Below are 15,173 nucleotides of genomic sequence, written 5' to 3'. Positions count from 1 at the left end.
TGGCCCTTCAGAGAGGTACCACCATATTATTTTTTCTCCTCTATAATACATCAATATCATTTTTTTTATTTAATAATGCCATGAGTCATACAATTCCTCATTTCAATTCCATTTCTTCCTCACTTCTTTATATATATATATATACACATAAAAAAGAATTCCATCTGCGACTGCGCAAGTACTTCTTTATATGTATATATATTTATTTAATTTATAGCCTAGAGCAAGAATTCTGGAACGGCCTAGTTGCAAATCATGCCTAGAGGCAGCAATTTTCGATCTTCCTCTTTAAGTGTATCTCTCGTAGGAGAAGGTCTTACATACTCACAATACAACTTTCGTACGCCCTCGTATGGCTTTTCTTGGCGTTCGAGGTAAAGAACCAAAAAAAAAAAAAGAAAAAAAAAATACATGACAATATTTCCGAAAAAAACTATAAAAAAAAAACTAGATATATATATATAAGAGACAAAATGTATATAATGATCGCGTCGTCGACGTGTTTCCCATGGTTAGTGGCGATAGGACTGCAGAGAAATGGATGATATAGAGTATATTTTTTTCGGTAAGAAATTCTGATATAAGATAAGAGGAAAAAAAGGGAAACGGAAGATATATATAAGAAGAAAAAAAATTGCTAAGAAATTTAAGAAGTAAGAAAAATCGTCAAGAAAGAGGAGAAGAAACAGCCCGAAGGAATACGGTCCACTGGAGCGACGCAATAGTGCTGCTGTTGTTGTTTCATTCACTAAACAGTATGCGACTTGTTTTAAGGCCAGAAAGAATAATTTCTGTACTCGACTTCCTTGTGAAGTTTTCTCTCTTCTTTTTTTTTCAAGTCTTGTACCATGGAGTGAAGTGAATTTTTCACAAAAAAGAAACGAAAATTAAGCTTAACTTCTCCTCTCATTTGTATTTCAGTAACGAGTCGTTTTGAAAGGTTTTTTTGATTTGATTGGAGTACTGCCGAAGTTCGAAATTTTGTCATGGATTTATATATATCTATTGATGTCGTATTAGCTGGTAATGTTTCTGGAATGGATAGATATACCCGGAAGATTTAGTAAATTTTGTGTGACTATTCCCAATGTAATTTCCGCAGACATCGTTCTGGGATTTAAAGGGAACTTGTGTGTGTGTGTGGACTTGATAAATTAATGTGTGAAAATTTTTTTTGAAAAAGACCCCTTTCACTTCATTAACTTTAAAATTAATCTTCATAATTTAATTCTAAGAATTCACATTAAAGTAAATTTCTTTTCTCCTCTCAATTTTTCAAGTTTTTGAAGTTTAATTGAAATTCATTTCAATTTTTTATTCCATTGCTATATATTTCAAGTCTTAATTTAATATTGATTCTAGAATAATTTTTCATATTTAATTTTAAATGTTTTCCCGTTTTTTGCTGTCTTTTATTTTCAAATTTACCTTTTAATTGCTTTTTTTTTTACTTTTTGGTTTTCCTTATTTAAATTTTTTAAGTTTTCTCAAATGTTTATTTATTTTACGTTTTCAAATTTTTTATTTCTTGGTTTTTTTTGGTAAATTTGAATTTTTCATTTTTATTTATTTACTTTAATCTTTTCTTGCCTTTACACTTGTATTTCTTTTAATTATTTTAATTTAACCTTTTCAATGTTCACATTAATATCGTAAAACAAAAGTTTCAAAATTAAACTGTAATTTTATTATTGTTTCCAAACTAATTTTAAATTACTGTTGAGAATAACTGTCTGACATTTTGGTTTGTTCTGAATTCAAATTTTCTTGGTAAAAATTATTGTTTTAAATTAAATTAATAATAATTAATATCGTAATTTATTCTCATTAAATAAATACTATTTTTTATTTTTTAATTAGTTTTTTTGCAATTATAATTTTTCTACTCGTTTTTGCCGTTAAATTTTTGCCTTTCATATACAAATTTACAGACTACAATTTTTTTTTGAAAATAATTTTAAACGAAATTTTATTTATCGTACATAATTTTCACAGAAATTAAATTGATCGAAAATTATTGATGGAACCATGGATTATTGAATAAAAACTTGCAGGAAAGTAAATGTTTTGACGACATCGACAAATAGTAGGCATTTAAAGAAATAAAGGAATAAAATTCGAAAATTCAGGATAATTTTGACATTTCTGGCTGTAATTTTAAAGCCTTCAATTTTTTGAACTGTAATCATATTTCACATTTATATGCACATTATCATTGCTCTCTGTGGTTTCTTTGATGTAATATGCAAATTTATTTTTGAAAAAATGTATCTTTGAAAATTGTCTCTTTCCGAATCGTTTGAATTCTTTATTATTTGTAAATACAGTATGCTACGTTGTTTGGGACAACAAAGTAATAATTATTCCAGAATATTTTTGCGTATATTTTCCTTCTATGTCTTTGCTTCCTGGTTATTGGTGGCTTTTTTTCTCTAATAACCTGAATAACCAATTTTATTGGGTTTTTTTTTCCTTGTCGGTGATTGGCTAGACGAGAAAGTAAAATTGTTACGTCACTTCTTGTGTTGGTATACTAAACTTATTAAATTATTTTTACCTGCGTTTTAACAATTTATCCTACTTACAATAAATACCTTAATTTTTTTGGAAAATTTCTACAAAGCACTAACACTATTTTTCATACACTAACACTATCATAATTCTAATCTCTTACAATCTGTTCATAATAATTCGATGTTCACAGCTTTTTATACAGATATTAATTTTATGCAATTCGATATTTTTTTGCATTTCTATTCCAATTAATAAAAAAAAAATTATGAGACAATTATTATTTTTCCTTAATAAAGTTTTTTTTTTCTTGATTTTCAACTACTAATTTAAAAGTTATTAAAAAAACATTAATTACTTTTGATTTGCATTTCTTTTTATGAAACTCAAAACACAATTTCAATGATTTTTTCAAACATGTCAATTTCCCATAATGATTGAAAATTAATTTCTATCAATTCAATTATAAATACGAATTTGTACACAGTAGTTATTAGTTATGTCCATTAGGAGCCCCCACATTATAGAATAGGTCCCAAAGAGCAGGCTATTTTGTGGTCCCATGGCAGGGCCGTAACTAGGATTTTGCTGCCCGGAGCAAACATGATTCAACCGCCCGGGGCTAACATTATTTTGTCACCCCCCCCCCTCCCCCACTACTTTGAAATTCGATAATTCTACAACGGTTTTCTTTGTTCCCATCTAACACTGCTCCCCCCCCCAAATTTTTTCCGCCCGGGGCAGTTGCCCCCTCCTTAGTTCCGGCCCTGGCCTACGTTATGGCTTCCAAATGAGAGGGTGACGAGTCTAAAGCTTCAGGACCCAGGATAAATCTTATTTTCACTAATTTGTTTTTTTACACTATAAATTTATAGTGCAAAAAACTATAAACTATAAATTTATAGTGTAGCTTAGAGGGCCCCGTTAACAATCCTGGTCTTGGGCTCAGCCTAGGGGGTCTTCCCTAGTTAATGATAGCCGCCGGACAAAGTGCCGTCTCAACGCATGGGCTCACTCGGGCACGGCCCGGGGGCCTTCGAGAGAATAAAGGCCACACAAAAATATAAGATCTCGTTGAAAATTTTGAGAGTAAGCATTTAAAAACTTTTTTTCGAGAGTAAGCACCTGGTGGGGCTTCAGAAAAATCACTTGACCCGAGGGGGGGGGGGGGAAGAAGATGCTCTTTAGACGGCAATGGTCGGACAAAATTTATCACGTAATCATTTATACGTACTCAAAAAACACAAAATAATAAGAATCATCTCATGGACTCGAGCCCCCTTTAGATATGAGCCAGTTACTTTAATATTATACGGGCCAATACTTTTGATGTTTATCGTAACGAAATGATTTTTAAAGGGTATAGTAACTATATGCGTAGTGGTTCTCGACTCCTATGGAAGCCCGCCGCCAGTTGATTTCTTTTTGTGAGTGGAAAGCCCGGTAAAAAATACGGCTGATTGGAAATAAATAAGGGAAAATTAAATAAAGAGAGAAAAAATTGCTCACTGTCCGTTGTTTGGCTGATGCCAGGGTTTTCGGTTGAGAAACAGTGAATAATAAATCAAATTTTCAAGAAAAAATCAGTGGGTTACACCTCTGTCAAACCAGACGCGACCCAGGCTCTGTCCCTTCCGGGATGTAAGCCTTTTACCCGTGTGAGTTAGGTCGTGCTGGGGCGACAGTGGGTTACGCCGTCATCTACTGGCAAAAAAATTGACAACCAAGGCAGTCTTGTATTCATTTGTCACGATAATCACTTGTAAGATATTGTGTGTGTAAAAGAAAATGGGGTTTTTTTTTAAATTTAAAAAAAAATCCATAATTATTAATAATTTTTTATATTTTTTTTATTTCAAAGATTTTACACGCCATTTACAGTATTTTTATTTATATTTTTGTAAAGTAATTACTTTGGGATAATCATGTCGTTATCACTAATATCTGTGTTCGAAGTCGTCGGAGAGCCCAATTAGGTTTGGAAACGGCGATAAAATTTCAATTGGTTTAAATAGTTTACGTACTGTGGTACGAAACGTTATAATATGTAAAAGTGGGCCGAATTTCTGCATAGGGAAGCAAGGCATTTTTAGGAGTGGGGGGTTCCGAAATCAAACAATATAATGTTAATGCTGACTAATTACACACATGGTCGTCTCAACAACATCCAATGCTCCCGAGCAAAGTAGTATTCTGGGGCGCCCACCTAGCCTTTGAATTTACATAAATATTTGCATATCTCATCCCCTTGCATTAAATCACATTAACTATAGCTACCCCCCCCCCCCCCAATGCTCGTTTTCCTCAGGGCTTCCTCAAATAATATCGGGCCCCTCTCCTAAAGGTAAATTAACTTCATGAATCATACCATAGGTTCAGAAATATTATCTTCACCTTCACGATCTATGCTTGGGCTGCTGATGTTATGGCAGCAGCAGGTATCTGCATATACAATACATTGATTGTTCAATGCACCACCAAGTGTCTGTCTGTCCGAGATCAAAATCAGTTGTGTCACGTGGTGCATTTTTATAATGTAAGCATGTGTTTTAAGACAGGAAGTGACGTAGCAATGTTTCATTTTCTCTGTTGTTTTTTTTTTTCTTTTGCTTCTATGCTTTTGTCCGTCGGTCCGTCCAATTTCGTCCGTCATCCCACAGGAAGCGGTTCCTTGACACCGTTGACTCCAATCAGCGTTCAAGAGGTCAAACAGCAGCTTATAGTGAATCCCGGCAACGTGCTGGATTCGACGAACAGCGGTGGCAACCCTTACCAAACAGGTACCATCCATTACCAGTCTGTTGCTACTATTTTATACACTTTTAATAGTAGCACTTCGCGAAAGACTTTTCTTAAAAGATGGTGTTGGTTTCAAGGTGCCTCTATCCTCTCTTTCTCTCCAATATTTATTAATTCTACATAATTAACAAATTTTTCTCATTTTCTATTGCTGTTTTTCCTCATTTTCAAAATATTTTCATCTACAGGGTGGTCATAAAATAACTTTGCTGATATACGAGCCCCTGTCGACCACAAAAATTAACGAATGCAAATGAAATTCGAGATATAGGTGTTTCAATGTAAATTATGCGCTCGAGAATAAGAGAATTTTAGCTCTCGTGTTTACGGTTACAGCAATGAAATTTGAAACTACGAAATTTCGAAAAAATTCAAATGGCAACACTCAATTTCATGCATCCCAAAGTGATCGGCGCTGTAAAAAGACATAAATAGCGTTGGAACGGTACCTGTAGCCAGACCGCCGGTGCCAGACGCAGACAAAGATACATGTGTGAACCACCAATGCAGATCACATTACTACCACAGGAAGTCCCCCAACGAGGGGTTAGCACACTAACCTATTGGTGAGATCTTTCTTTGTCTGCTTCTTGTGCCGGTTTTTTTTTTTTTTTTGGTGCAATGAGCACCGTTCCAACGCTAGTCATGGTTCTCCACTGCCTCGAATGAAAGTGAATGAAAGTGTTGAACATTTGAATTTTTCGAAGTTTTGTCGCTGTAACCGTAACCTCTCGCGGTTACGGTTTTACACAGCGACATATATATTTTCCTTCTCATTCTCAAGCACGTACTCTGAGAGACCCATATCCCGAACCTAATTCGCATTCGTTGATTTTTGCAGCCGATGGAGGGGTCGTATATCGGGAAAAAAAGTTATATTACGACCACTATGTATATTATCATATCATCTATCATAATTTTCGAATTTATTTCATTGTTGTATTGATAACTTAAAAATGTTTATAGTTGTAAAAAAATTGATGATTTATTTTTATATTTTCGAACTAACATTTTTATAGCCTAACACGTGGTGATGGTGCTGCTTGTGGTGTTGGTATATATTTTAATGTTGCGTGTATGCCTTTTAAATGGTGATGGGTGTAATCACTGGTGTTTGGCTGAATTAGATGGAGGCGGGATGGAGCAGTAATTCAAAAACTGTTGAGATATTCATTTCTAATAAGTTATTTGTGATTACTGATGGCTCTGTATATGTCTACCGAACTTCCATCTCTTACTTCTGAATAGACAGAACTTTCAGCTGTTATATAAAAAAAATTGGGAATCTATACTTCTCAGGTCTGTTTTATGAAACCCGTTCCAGTAGATTTATTAATTGATGACTGATGGTTTGGCTGAATTAAATAGAGCAATGTTTCTCAACCTTTCTGAAACAATTTGACGGGCCACTTGCGCCCCGTATCCCCGTTTTCATGATATAAATTATATTATGATAATTATATATGTGCAAAAATTACAAATATTCATCTCACATATTTGTCAGGTTTAACGTTTTTTCAGCAACTTTAATTACAGTAGGTGATTGTGCCTACTTTTGGCAATGTTTTTTGTTGACAATTGATGATGTCCCCTATTTTATGCGTTAATATTAAAAAAAAATTCCAGTTTGACGTATTTTTCTCAATGAAATATGGTCAACAGATCATTTGAATATTTTTTTCGTGAAACACATTTGGTTTAGTGCGATTTGTAGTAGCCCTTTATTTCCACACTCTTCAGGAATTTTACCAGTAATTAGCAAATTGTATATATATATATTTAAAGTAATAAATTGCCATTTTTGGCAAAATTTTGTGATGACCCATATTTATAAGATAGCAATTTCGCGCATTCTCCTCGATGATGCATGATGAACCTAAGTACGAAGGTATAATTTCATTTGAACTCATATCGATGCTACCAATATCAATCACAACGGGTGGATAATTTTGTGTAGTCTGTCGTCGGACCATCTGTGCCATCACCGCGGACCATATGTTGAGAAACGCTGAAATAGAGCAATCCACGGGAAATTGAGAACACACTATAGGCATTCAGATTATTATTACTTTACAGCACATAAACTCTGGTCTCATTGCCATACAGCAATTTACTACCGACCGACTTGGGTCGAAAATCTTTCTAAAGGGTAGTCATGCTACATTACCGTATTGAATATGGAGGGGACTTCGCAAGGGAAAATCGGGAAGGCGTCATCTATGGGTGCACGCCTTAGGTTATCAACCATTTTGGCGCTGAAGAATCTCGCAGAATGTTCGCAAAATCAGTTGCATTGCTTTGTTTACTTCCACCAATCCATCAGATATCTCTCTCTTTTCACCCTCAATAATTAATTCACTTGAACAAGTTTTATTTGATTAACTTGTTATATAATTACTTCTCATAATTTCTCTCTGTAATACAGGGTGTCATAAATTCGTAAATAGCTAAAAAATTCATAAAAATTAATAGAAATGTTATATTTAAATAGGGGGTATATACGGTTTGCAAAAAAAAGGTATTCTCACGAAGGGAGATTTTTCTTTTGCACGGAAAAGGTTTAGGTCAAGTTTTCGTTTATAGAGGACGCTGCTTGTTAGTCCGATAAGAGCGATTGGACCTTCTTTCAATACCTTCTTCGTCCGAAACGTTCGTTAAGCTTCAGCGGGTGATTCGTGACTGAGGCTCAACAACTTCACCAATAGTGAAGCTGTTTTTTGTTTCTTTCAAATTTATACACTAATGTCAACAAAACAATGAAAACCTTATGTAAGCCCCAGAAAGAGGAAACTTCATAAATGAGCTGCTAATCGGTCACCCTGGATTTTACAGGACGCTGATTTACGTAATTCCAGTGATTTAATTTCGTGAAACGTCCTATTTTTTCCGTATCAAAAAAATTCCCCTTCGTGCGAGATTAACTTTTCACAAACCGCATTCAAATACAACAATTCCTTCAATTTTAATGAGCTTTTAAACTATTTACGAATTTATGGCACACCCCTTATTTTATCCATATAATCTCATATGAATCAGTGAATGCTCGCAGAATGTTTGCTAAAAAAAAGCACGTGCTAGTGATTGATTATTATTCCTAAACGTACAGTATGAATCAATATCCAATGAGAGTAATTTCACTCCTCTCCAAAATTTTAGGGGGTATTTTTTGTAAGTGAGGGATATTTTTTGTAATCAGGGAGGAATAACACTATTAAAAAAAAAAAAAAAACCTAAAATTTGAAGGAGTATCTTCCCTCGTCAACTGAATTCAAAGGAGTAAAATTTAATTTGGATGTGTGTATATTACACGTCTAGACGCGTATTAGCAAAAACTGCTTATACCGTTCCCTGAAAGTTGTTCCCAATAAAACGGCGTTATTCTTCTGAATCTGTTGATGACCGTAATACACTGCCTTGTAGCAGTTTGCTACCCGTCGCCATAGCGTGGCTGGCAATATACACGGAAAATTGTTAGACCCAAAATTGACAAATTAAAATGATGGCTCCAAAGTTAAGGAAAATTAAAAAAGAATATTAAAATGCAAAAAATAAATCGAAAGAAAGGAAATTATAATCGATTAATAATTGGTCCATTGTTTCTCAACAGGGGGTCCGTTCGTTAAGACATCATTAGGGGTTCCGCGAGAAAAACATTGGATAGCGTAGTGCAGTGTTTCTTAAACATCTTTCATCCATGCTCCCCTTTGGATCGTATTTTCTTCTCGTCACCCCTCCCGGGTTTCTCAGGGTTCAGTGGACGGAACTTTTTTTTAGTAAGGTCTATCCCGGACCCCTTGGTAAGAGTTCAGTAAACTTCGCTCTAGAAGGGGTTTTATACAAACCGTTTCAACATCATTGGTGCGGACAGAGTGGTGTTCTCTAGCTTACATATTAACATACTTGCCCATTGCATCATCTGGTCCCTCCCGAGCCATTCCTTGATAGGCTCTTGCTTTAAGATGGTCTTGGTTTTATGGCAGTTCTGCTAGATTCTGAAATTAGTAAAAATTTTCTCCTCCATATTACTTTTATATCTTCACATCTGAATTTTTTTTCACTGCTGTATGTGACCTCTTAGCATTCTGTCATGGCTCCCATTCATTTGATTATCACTCCATGGCCATCTTAGAATAGAGCCGCAAAGGGGTTATATGACTCCGTGTTGAGAAACACCGGCATAGTATCACTAGTTCTATAGTTAAACCTATTTCATTAGAGAAGTAGAAGTTTCCTCGCTATAGCTTAAATTTAGGGAACCCGTTACAATGAAAGAGTTCCCGGGAATCCGAGTTCACTCCTGTGAAATCAGAAGGGCAAAAAAGTTGAGAAACTCTGCTGTATTCGTAAATCATATACAATTATCATTAATCAAATTTATATCCAAATTTTTATTTAATTTAAATCTTATTCTTTGTATAACTGCCATCAAAGCTCAGCAATTTTTTTTTTTCACAAGGTGTTCCATAAATTTGTAAATGGTTTTAAAATTCATAGAAATGGAAGAAGATGTTATATTTGAATACTGTTTGCGGAAAAGCTGTTCTTACGAAGGGTTTTTAGTACAGGGAAAAAAATTGTTGAACTTTTTTGTGGATAGGAGGCAATGCACGAAAGCAAATCACTGGAAATATGAAAATCAAGAGTCCTACAAACTGCAGGGTGTTTGTTTAACACGTCATTTCTAAATTTTCCTGTCACTGGTTCTCACATAATATTTCCATTGTGATGTTGATTGGTGGATTGCTTTTGCGAAGTCTTGCCTCAGCCAAGAATATTCGGCTGAAGCTTTACGAACGTTCCGAATACAGAAGAGATTGAAGAAAAGGTCCAATCACACTCCTGCCGGATTATAAGTGAAGCGCCATCTATAGACAAAAACTTTTACTGATTTTTTTTTTCCTTTTCCCAAAAAAAATCCCACTTCGTGAAAATAAATTTTTTGCAAACCAACACATTTAAATGTACTGATTCTTTCAATATTTTTATGAAGGAACTTTAAACTCTTTGCAAATCTATGGGACACCCTGTATTTACGATCTATTCTCTAATATAACCAAAAGAATTGGAAATCTTGTCATTATCGAATTCAACAAAAATAAAATCTCATGCACATAACAATGTCGTAATAGGAAGGTGATTGGCGTAAATATATATAATGTCAATTTCAATCAAAATTCTTCAAGATAAGGGATCCTATTTTAGCAAACATTATTAGAAATGAAATCATCTTTTTTCTCCACGCCGACATTAATACGAATTCCGACCATTGAATTTGCAGTGGGTGCCAACGACGTATGCGGTAGTCCATCCCCAGCAAAGGCCGAATTAGGTGGTACGTCGGCTCTGACAGTCCTCCAGCCAGTGCACAGTCCTCTCAGTCCTTCAGCTACTTATGCGCCTTTACCATCGTTTGGACAGTACCCTGGAGGCAAGTATATCCATTCAACACCTAAGCAGCACCTATCACCACAAAATTGTAATGACGTCATTGCAATTAATGATTTTTTTCTGAAAATATAATTTTACATCTCTTTCTCTCTCATGATAGTGAATTATTACAATTTTTATTATTTTTCAATTTCGATCATCACCATGTCAATTTGACACTTTACAAATTCTTATAAATACGTATTAAAACTATTAAAAATGTATTTAATTTATTTTCATCGATCTGTTTTCCGTACTTGTAGGTGAAATGAATTTGTTTTTGTATTTGTTCTTTTAGGAGGAAAATTACAGAAGAAAATTAAATGTTGCTTTATTATTTTTACAGTTTCTAGCATGCAAGTTGCAGGGACCGGCGTAGCAGCTGTACCAGGAACGGAATATGGGTACTCGTCTCCTTACACGCAATATTCGCCAGCTACCTATGGAGCGTATGGATACACTTCTAGCGGAATCGTTAGTAAGTAGCTGTGAATAGTATAATCTATTGTAATATTTTAAACACAACTACTATTAGTTGTGAAAATATTGTAATAAAACGATTTTTTCTTTAAATTCCCCAATTAATAACAATAGACCTCGGAGGGCAGCGTAAGGCCCACTAAGATTATCACATTATTTAAGAGTAACGATTAATAAATATTTCAAGGCAGCGATGGGTCCAGAATTGTTCCATTTTTTTCAACGAAGCTTATATTTGTATTTATCATTTTTACTAAAATCGTGAATGAAGATAGTTTTCATAAACTTTATTACAATAATTATAGTTATAACTTATAAGTTCTCATCTCACATAATTATTTGTTGACATTTTTCCCGTGAATTACATCTCAATCCGCTGTAATTTCCAATAGCCCTTCATCTCTCACATGTTGGTAATTTTTCAATAATTCAAACATGAATTTGATTTTGCTGATTACGCTGTCGTCGGCCACGCGTCATGAACATTTTAAAATTAAAATGGAACATAGCAAGTGTTGAAAAACTAAGAGACATTAACGTTTTGTGATCCACAAATTATTTTGATTCAATCATTTCTTTAAAATTAATTGATTAAATAGATAATTTAAACCAAAACAAATATAGAATAATTTTTATGCAAACAAAAAAAAAATTTGGTACTCAATCAAAACATTGCCACGTACCAACCTCCAGCCCAAGGCCTCTGTGATGGAATATGCTTTTATATTCTGGATTTTGCCATTACAAATTTTATAACAAAAAAAAAAAAAGATTAGAAGTTAATTGGCAAGTGTCCGACTGATCCTAACACATGAAAATTACGCCAGAGAGTGACGTTATCAGGAACTCCACCTAAAGGTGATCACATGGTGGTGGTTCGTTTGGGAATTCGACTAGGTGTCACAACGAAACAATTTGTTGTAGTTGCAATGAAACCCAGGAAAGCAAAGTAGTTTGATATGGAGGACTTCAAAAAGCTTTCGACGAAAATAAGAAGTCAATACCCTGGATCGGCAAAAGAGAGCAAAGAAAAAAGTGTTCGATTCAACGATTGATTTTGAAAGAAAACTGTGATTTGCACCCTGATCTTTATTTTCCCTACTTTTCGGTAATTTTAGCCAGAATAAGCAAATTTGTCCAAAATTGACCTGCTTAAAGCCAGCGTTTCTCAACCGGGATTTTCCAAGGAATCGCCAAGGTTATTAATCTTAATTCTATGGTTCCCTAGAGCGCAAATATTACCTTTTTGTCAGTTGAGATACCCTGCTGTAGGGGCGTAATGGAAAATAGCAGGAATGACATTATATTTATTAACTTGTAACTTGGACCACAGCACTTACACCTGCAGCGAGAATCCTTAATTTAGACATAGCCAGATATTAGAAATTTCGATTTCAATCACAAGACAGCACAAATGCATAAAAATCGTTAACGTTAACCGGTAATAGGTACGGGTATCAACAACCACAAATTTGTATGCAATAAGTTCTACTAAGTCAACCACATATAAAATATATGTAGATAGAGATATTAATAAGTTTTTATCTTTTCATTCCACAGGTTTTGCTGATCCATCATACTACTACACAAGTCGTCCGGCAACAACAAACACCAGTTTAGTCACGACACAGTCACTAAGTCCAGATGCGTTCAAAGACAGATGTTAGACATTTCCGTGGGGCGAAAAATAAAATAATCACACGAAATGAATGAATTGAAAATTCAAGACATTAAAATAAAAACAAAAAAAAGGCAAAAAGAAGCTTTATTTTCGATTTCCTATCCGGCAAACCGTCCAATACAGGCCTCTAATGTGATCATCGTGGCAGTAAGTGACGTCACACAACAAGGAGACGTATCACAATCACTGATAAATCACACAAAAAAAAGAGAAGAAACCCAGTTAGTTTCGAGTCATACAATGCACAACATTAGGGTTTTCTTTTTGTTTTATGAGAGGAACCAAAGATGGAGTCACTGCTGAGGAAGAACCATGTTGGATGAAGACACTCCAAAAATAAGTCTATAGAATATTGATTCCATGACTACCTCAACGAATAGTCACTGTCTTTTTTTTTGTCTTATTATTATTTTTTCTGATCACACGTGATAAGTCATCAAATTCGAAGAAAACGAAACCACCGCCATCATGGAATCAAAGTATGTGTGTATTTGTGTATATGTGAGATTCCGTTCATGTAAAGAAAGACTATTTCGGACATATATTATAATTACAAAAACATGGTTCCTATACGAAATAAACATGGCTAGTAACGGACAATGTATGAATGTAGGAACCAAGAACATTACAGGAAATAATGATGTAAAACCAAAGCAACATTATCATGTTTTTTTTTTAATCTTATGACTGTTTATATGTACGCGACATTCAATTTATTTTTTTTTCCTCTCGCTTATTTGGTCAGTCAATTGAATTGGTATTTTTAATTAATTAATTAATTATTATATTAATGGTTTTTTCATGTTTTTTCCTGATACCAAAGAATTTTTCCTTGCAGTTATTATTAATAATACCTATTCCAAGAAGAAGAAGAAGAAAATACTGACATTATTATTTTTTTTATGAGAGTCATCAATTTCGTTTGTTTTGTATTTAGTGTATATGTTCTTTTGGGTCTATATGGTCATGGTTATCGCGAAAAAATAATGACAGATAATGTGTAATATTGTTTCATTTTTATTTCTCTTCTCTGATACTGGAATAGGTATCGCATTATTTCATTTTTTTTTTTTTGTCGTCGATGTCATCATGATTTTTCATTATTTGTGAGTGTAATATGAATAAAAGTAAGGGATTTTTTTTCCGTAATTAGTCACTTAAATAGATTTCAATATTTATATTGAATAATGTTATTATTATCGTGGTTGTCGTTGTTTTATGTAGCATTGAAGGAAGGGCAGAAAAATAGTATTAAAATTACTATTTCGATTTTATAATGAGCATTAACTGATAAGAAATCTATTGATGATTATTATAGTATAAAATAGTGATCAGTTATTGATTTTTTAAGTATAATTTATTAATTAATATCTTTAGTGAAAAAGTGGAATGCAATAATTTTTATTCATGTAATCACAATTCAGACCAAAAACTCGAAATAAACAATTTATGAATTTTTTTTTCAAATTCAATCATAAAATATCTTTTTTAAAAATTTCAAAAAAAAAAAATCGTAACTACAATATATAATTCATTTAGTTCAATTGATTCGATTAGACTGGGCTTTGACATGTTTGAATGTAATTTCATTTTTTAATAACTTATTTAGAAATCTCAAAGAAATCATGCGTTACATGGTAAAATTCAAGAGAGAGAACCACTTTTAGAATATTTTATTAAAAATACCAAAGAAATTAAAAAGAATGAAGTTAAAATTTTAAAATCATTGTTCATGGAATGATTTAAAAAAATATATTCTTGTGTGTAAGGAAATGAAAACAAAATTTTCCATATTTACTTGCAGTAATATATAACTAAAATATTTGTATAAAATAACATTAAATTTGCGCATTAACGTCTGTAATATGGAATTCTTAAATTTATTTAGTTAAAAACTTCGAATTCTTTCATCGAGTAAATTCAAATAAAAAATTTTATCCGCATTTAATAAATTTAAAATTATTTTCTTTAAATTCAACGTTTTAAGAAATATTCAAGTTAGGATATGCATATATCATTTACAAAATAAGTAAAATTTATTATTTTACGAATATAAAAATTATATTCGTAAATTTATAATTAAATTGAAATATTTAAAATTAAATTTTCAATTTTCACAAAATATCGTTGGTTAAATATAAATTTTCAAAGATGATACAGATTAAATTATTACAGAAAAATAATCGAAATCTTGAACAACTTTTCAAATTAAGTATAAAAATCTTCACCTTTTTTTTGCATTTAATGTAAAGCATTCTACCATTAATTATAAGAA

General features: G+C 33.0%; 1 protein-coding gene across 11 annotated transcripts in view; it reads left to right on the top strand.

Moving 5' to 3' along the window:
- Positions 1 to 14,872, top strand: part of LOC149064689 (uncharacterized) — a 209,366-nt gene extending 194,494 nt beyond the window's left edge. For 5 of the 11 annotated variants that reach the window (XM_089255114.1, XM_089255113.1, XM_089255112.1 and 2 more), the window contains 4 exons: positions 5,172 to 5,291; positions 10,589 to 10,738; positions 11,084 to 11,215; positions 12,778 to 14,871. In XM_089255114.1, coding sequence (XP_089111240.1) covers positions 5,172 to 5,291; positions 10,589 to 10,738; positions 11,084 to 11,215; positions 12,778 to 12,884 — 509 coding nt within the window. In that variant the 3' untranslated portion in view covers positions 12,885 to 14,871. Of the gene's footprint in view, positions 1 to 5,171; positions 5,292 to 10,588; positions 10,739 to 11,083; positions 11,216 to 12,777 lie in introns of all 11 variants that reach the window. The other 6 variants (XM_089255119.1, XM_089255115.1, XM_089255117.1 and 3 more) reach the window with 5 other exon arrangements.
- The last annotated feature ends 301 nt before the right edge of the window (positions 14,873 to 15,173 follow it).

Source organism: Pholcus phalangioides, unplaced genomic scaffold (genome assembly GCF_987345545.1).
Source record: "Pholcus phalangioides strain wild (caught in Gottingen) unplaced genomic scaffold, Ppha-v1.0 ptg000042l_1, whole genome shotgun sequence".
Lineage (NCBI taxonomy): Eukaryota > Metazoa > Arthropoda > Arachnida > Araneae > Pholcidae > Pholcus > Pholcus phalangioides.
Note: the sequence above shows the minus strand (reverse complement) of the source record. Positions and strands in the feature narration are given on the sequence as shown.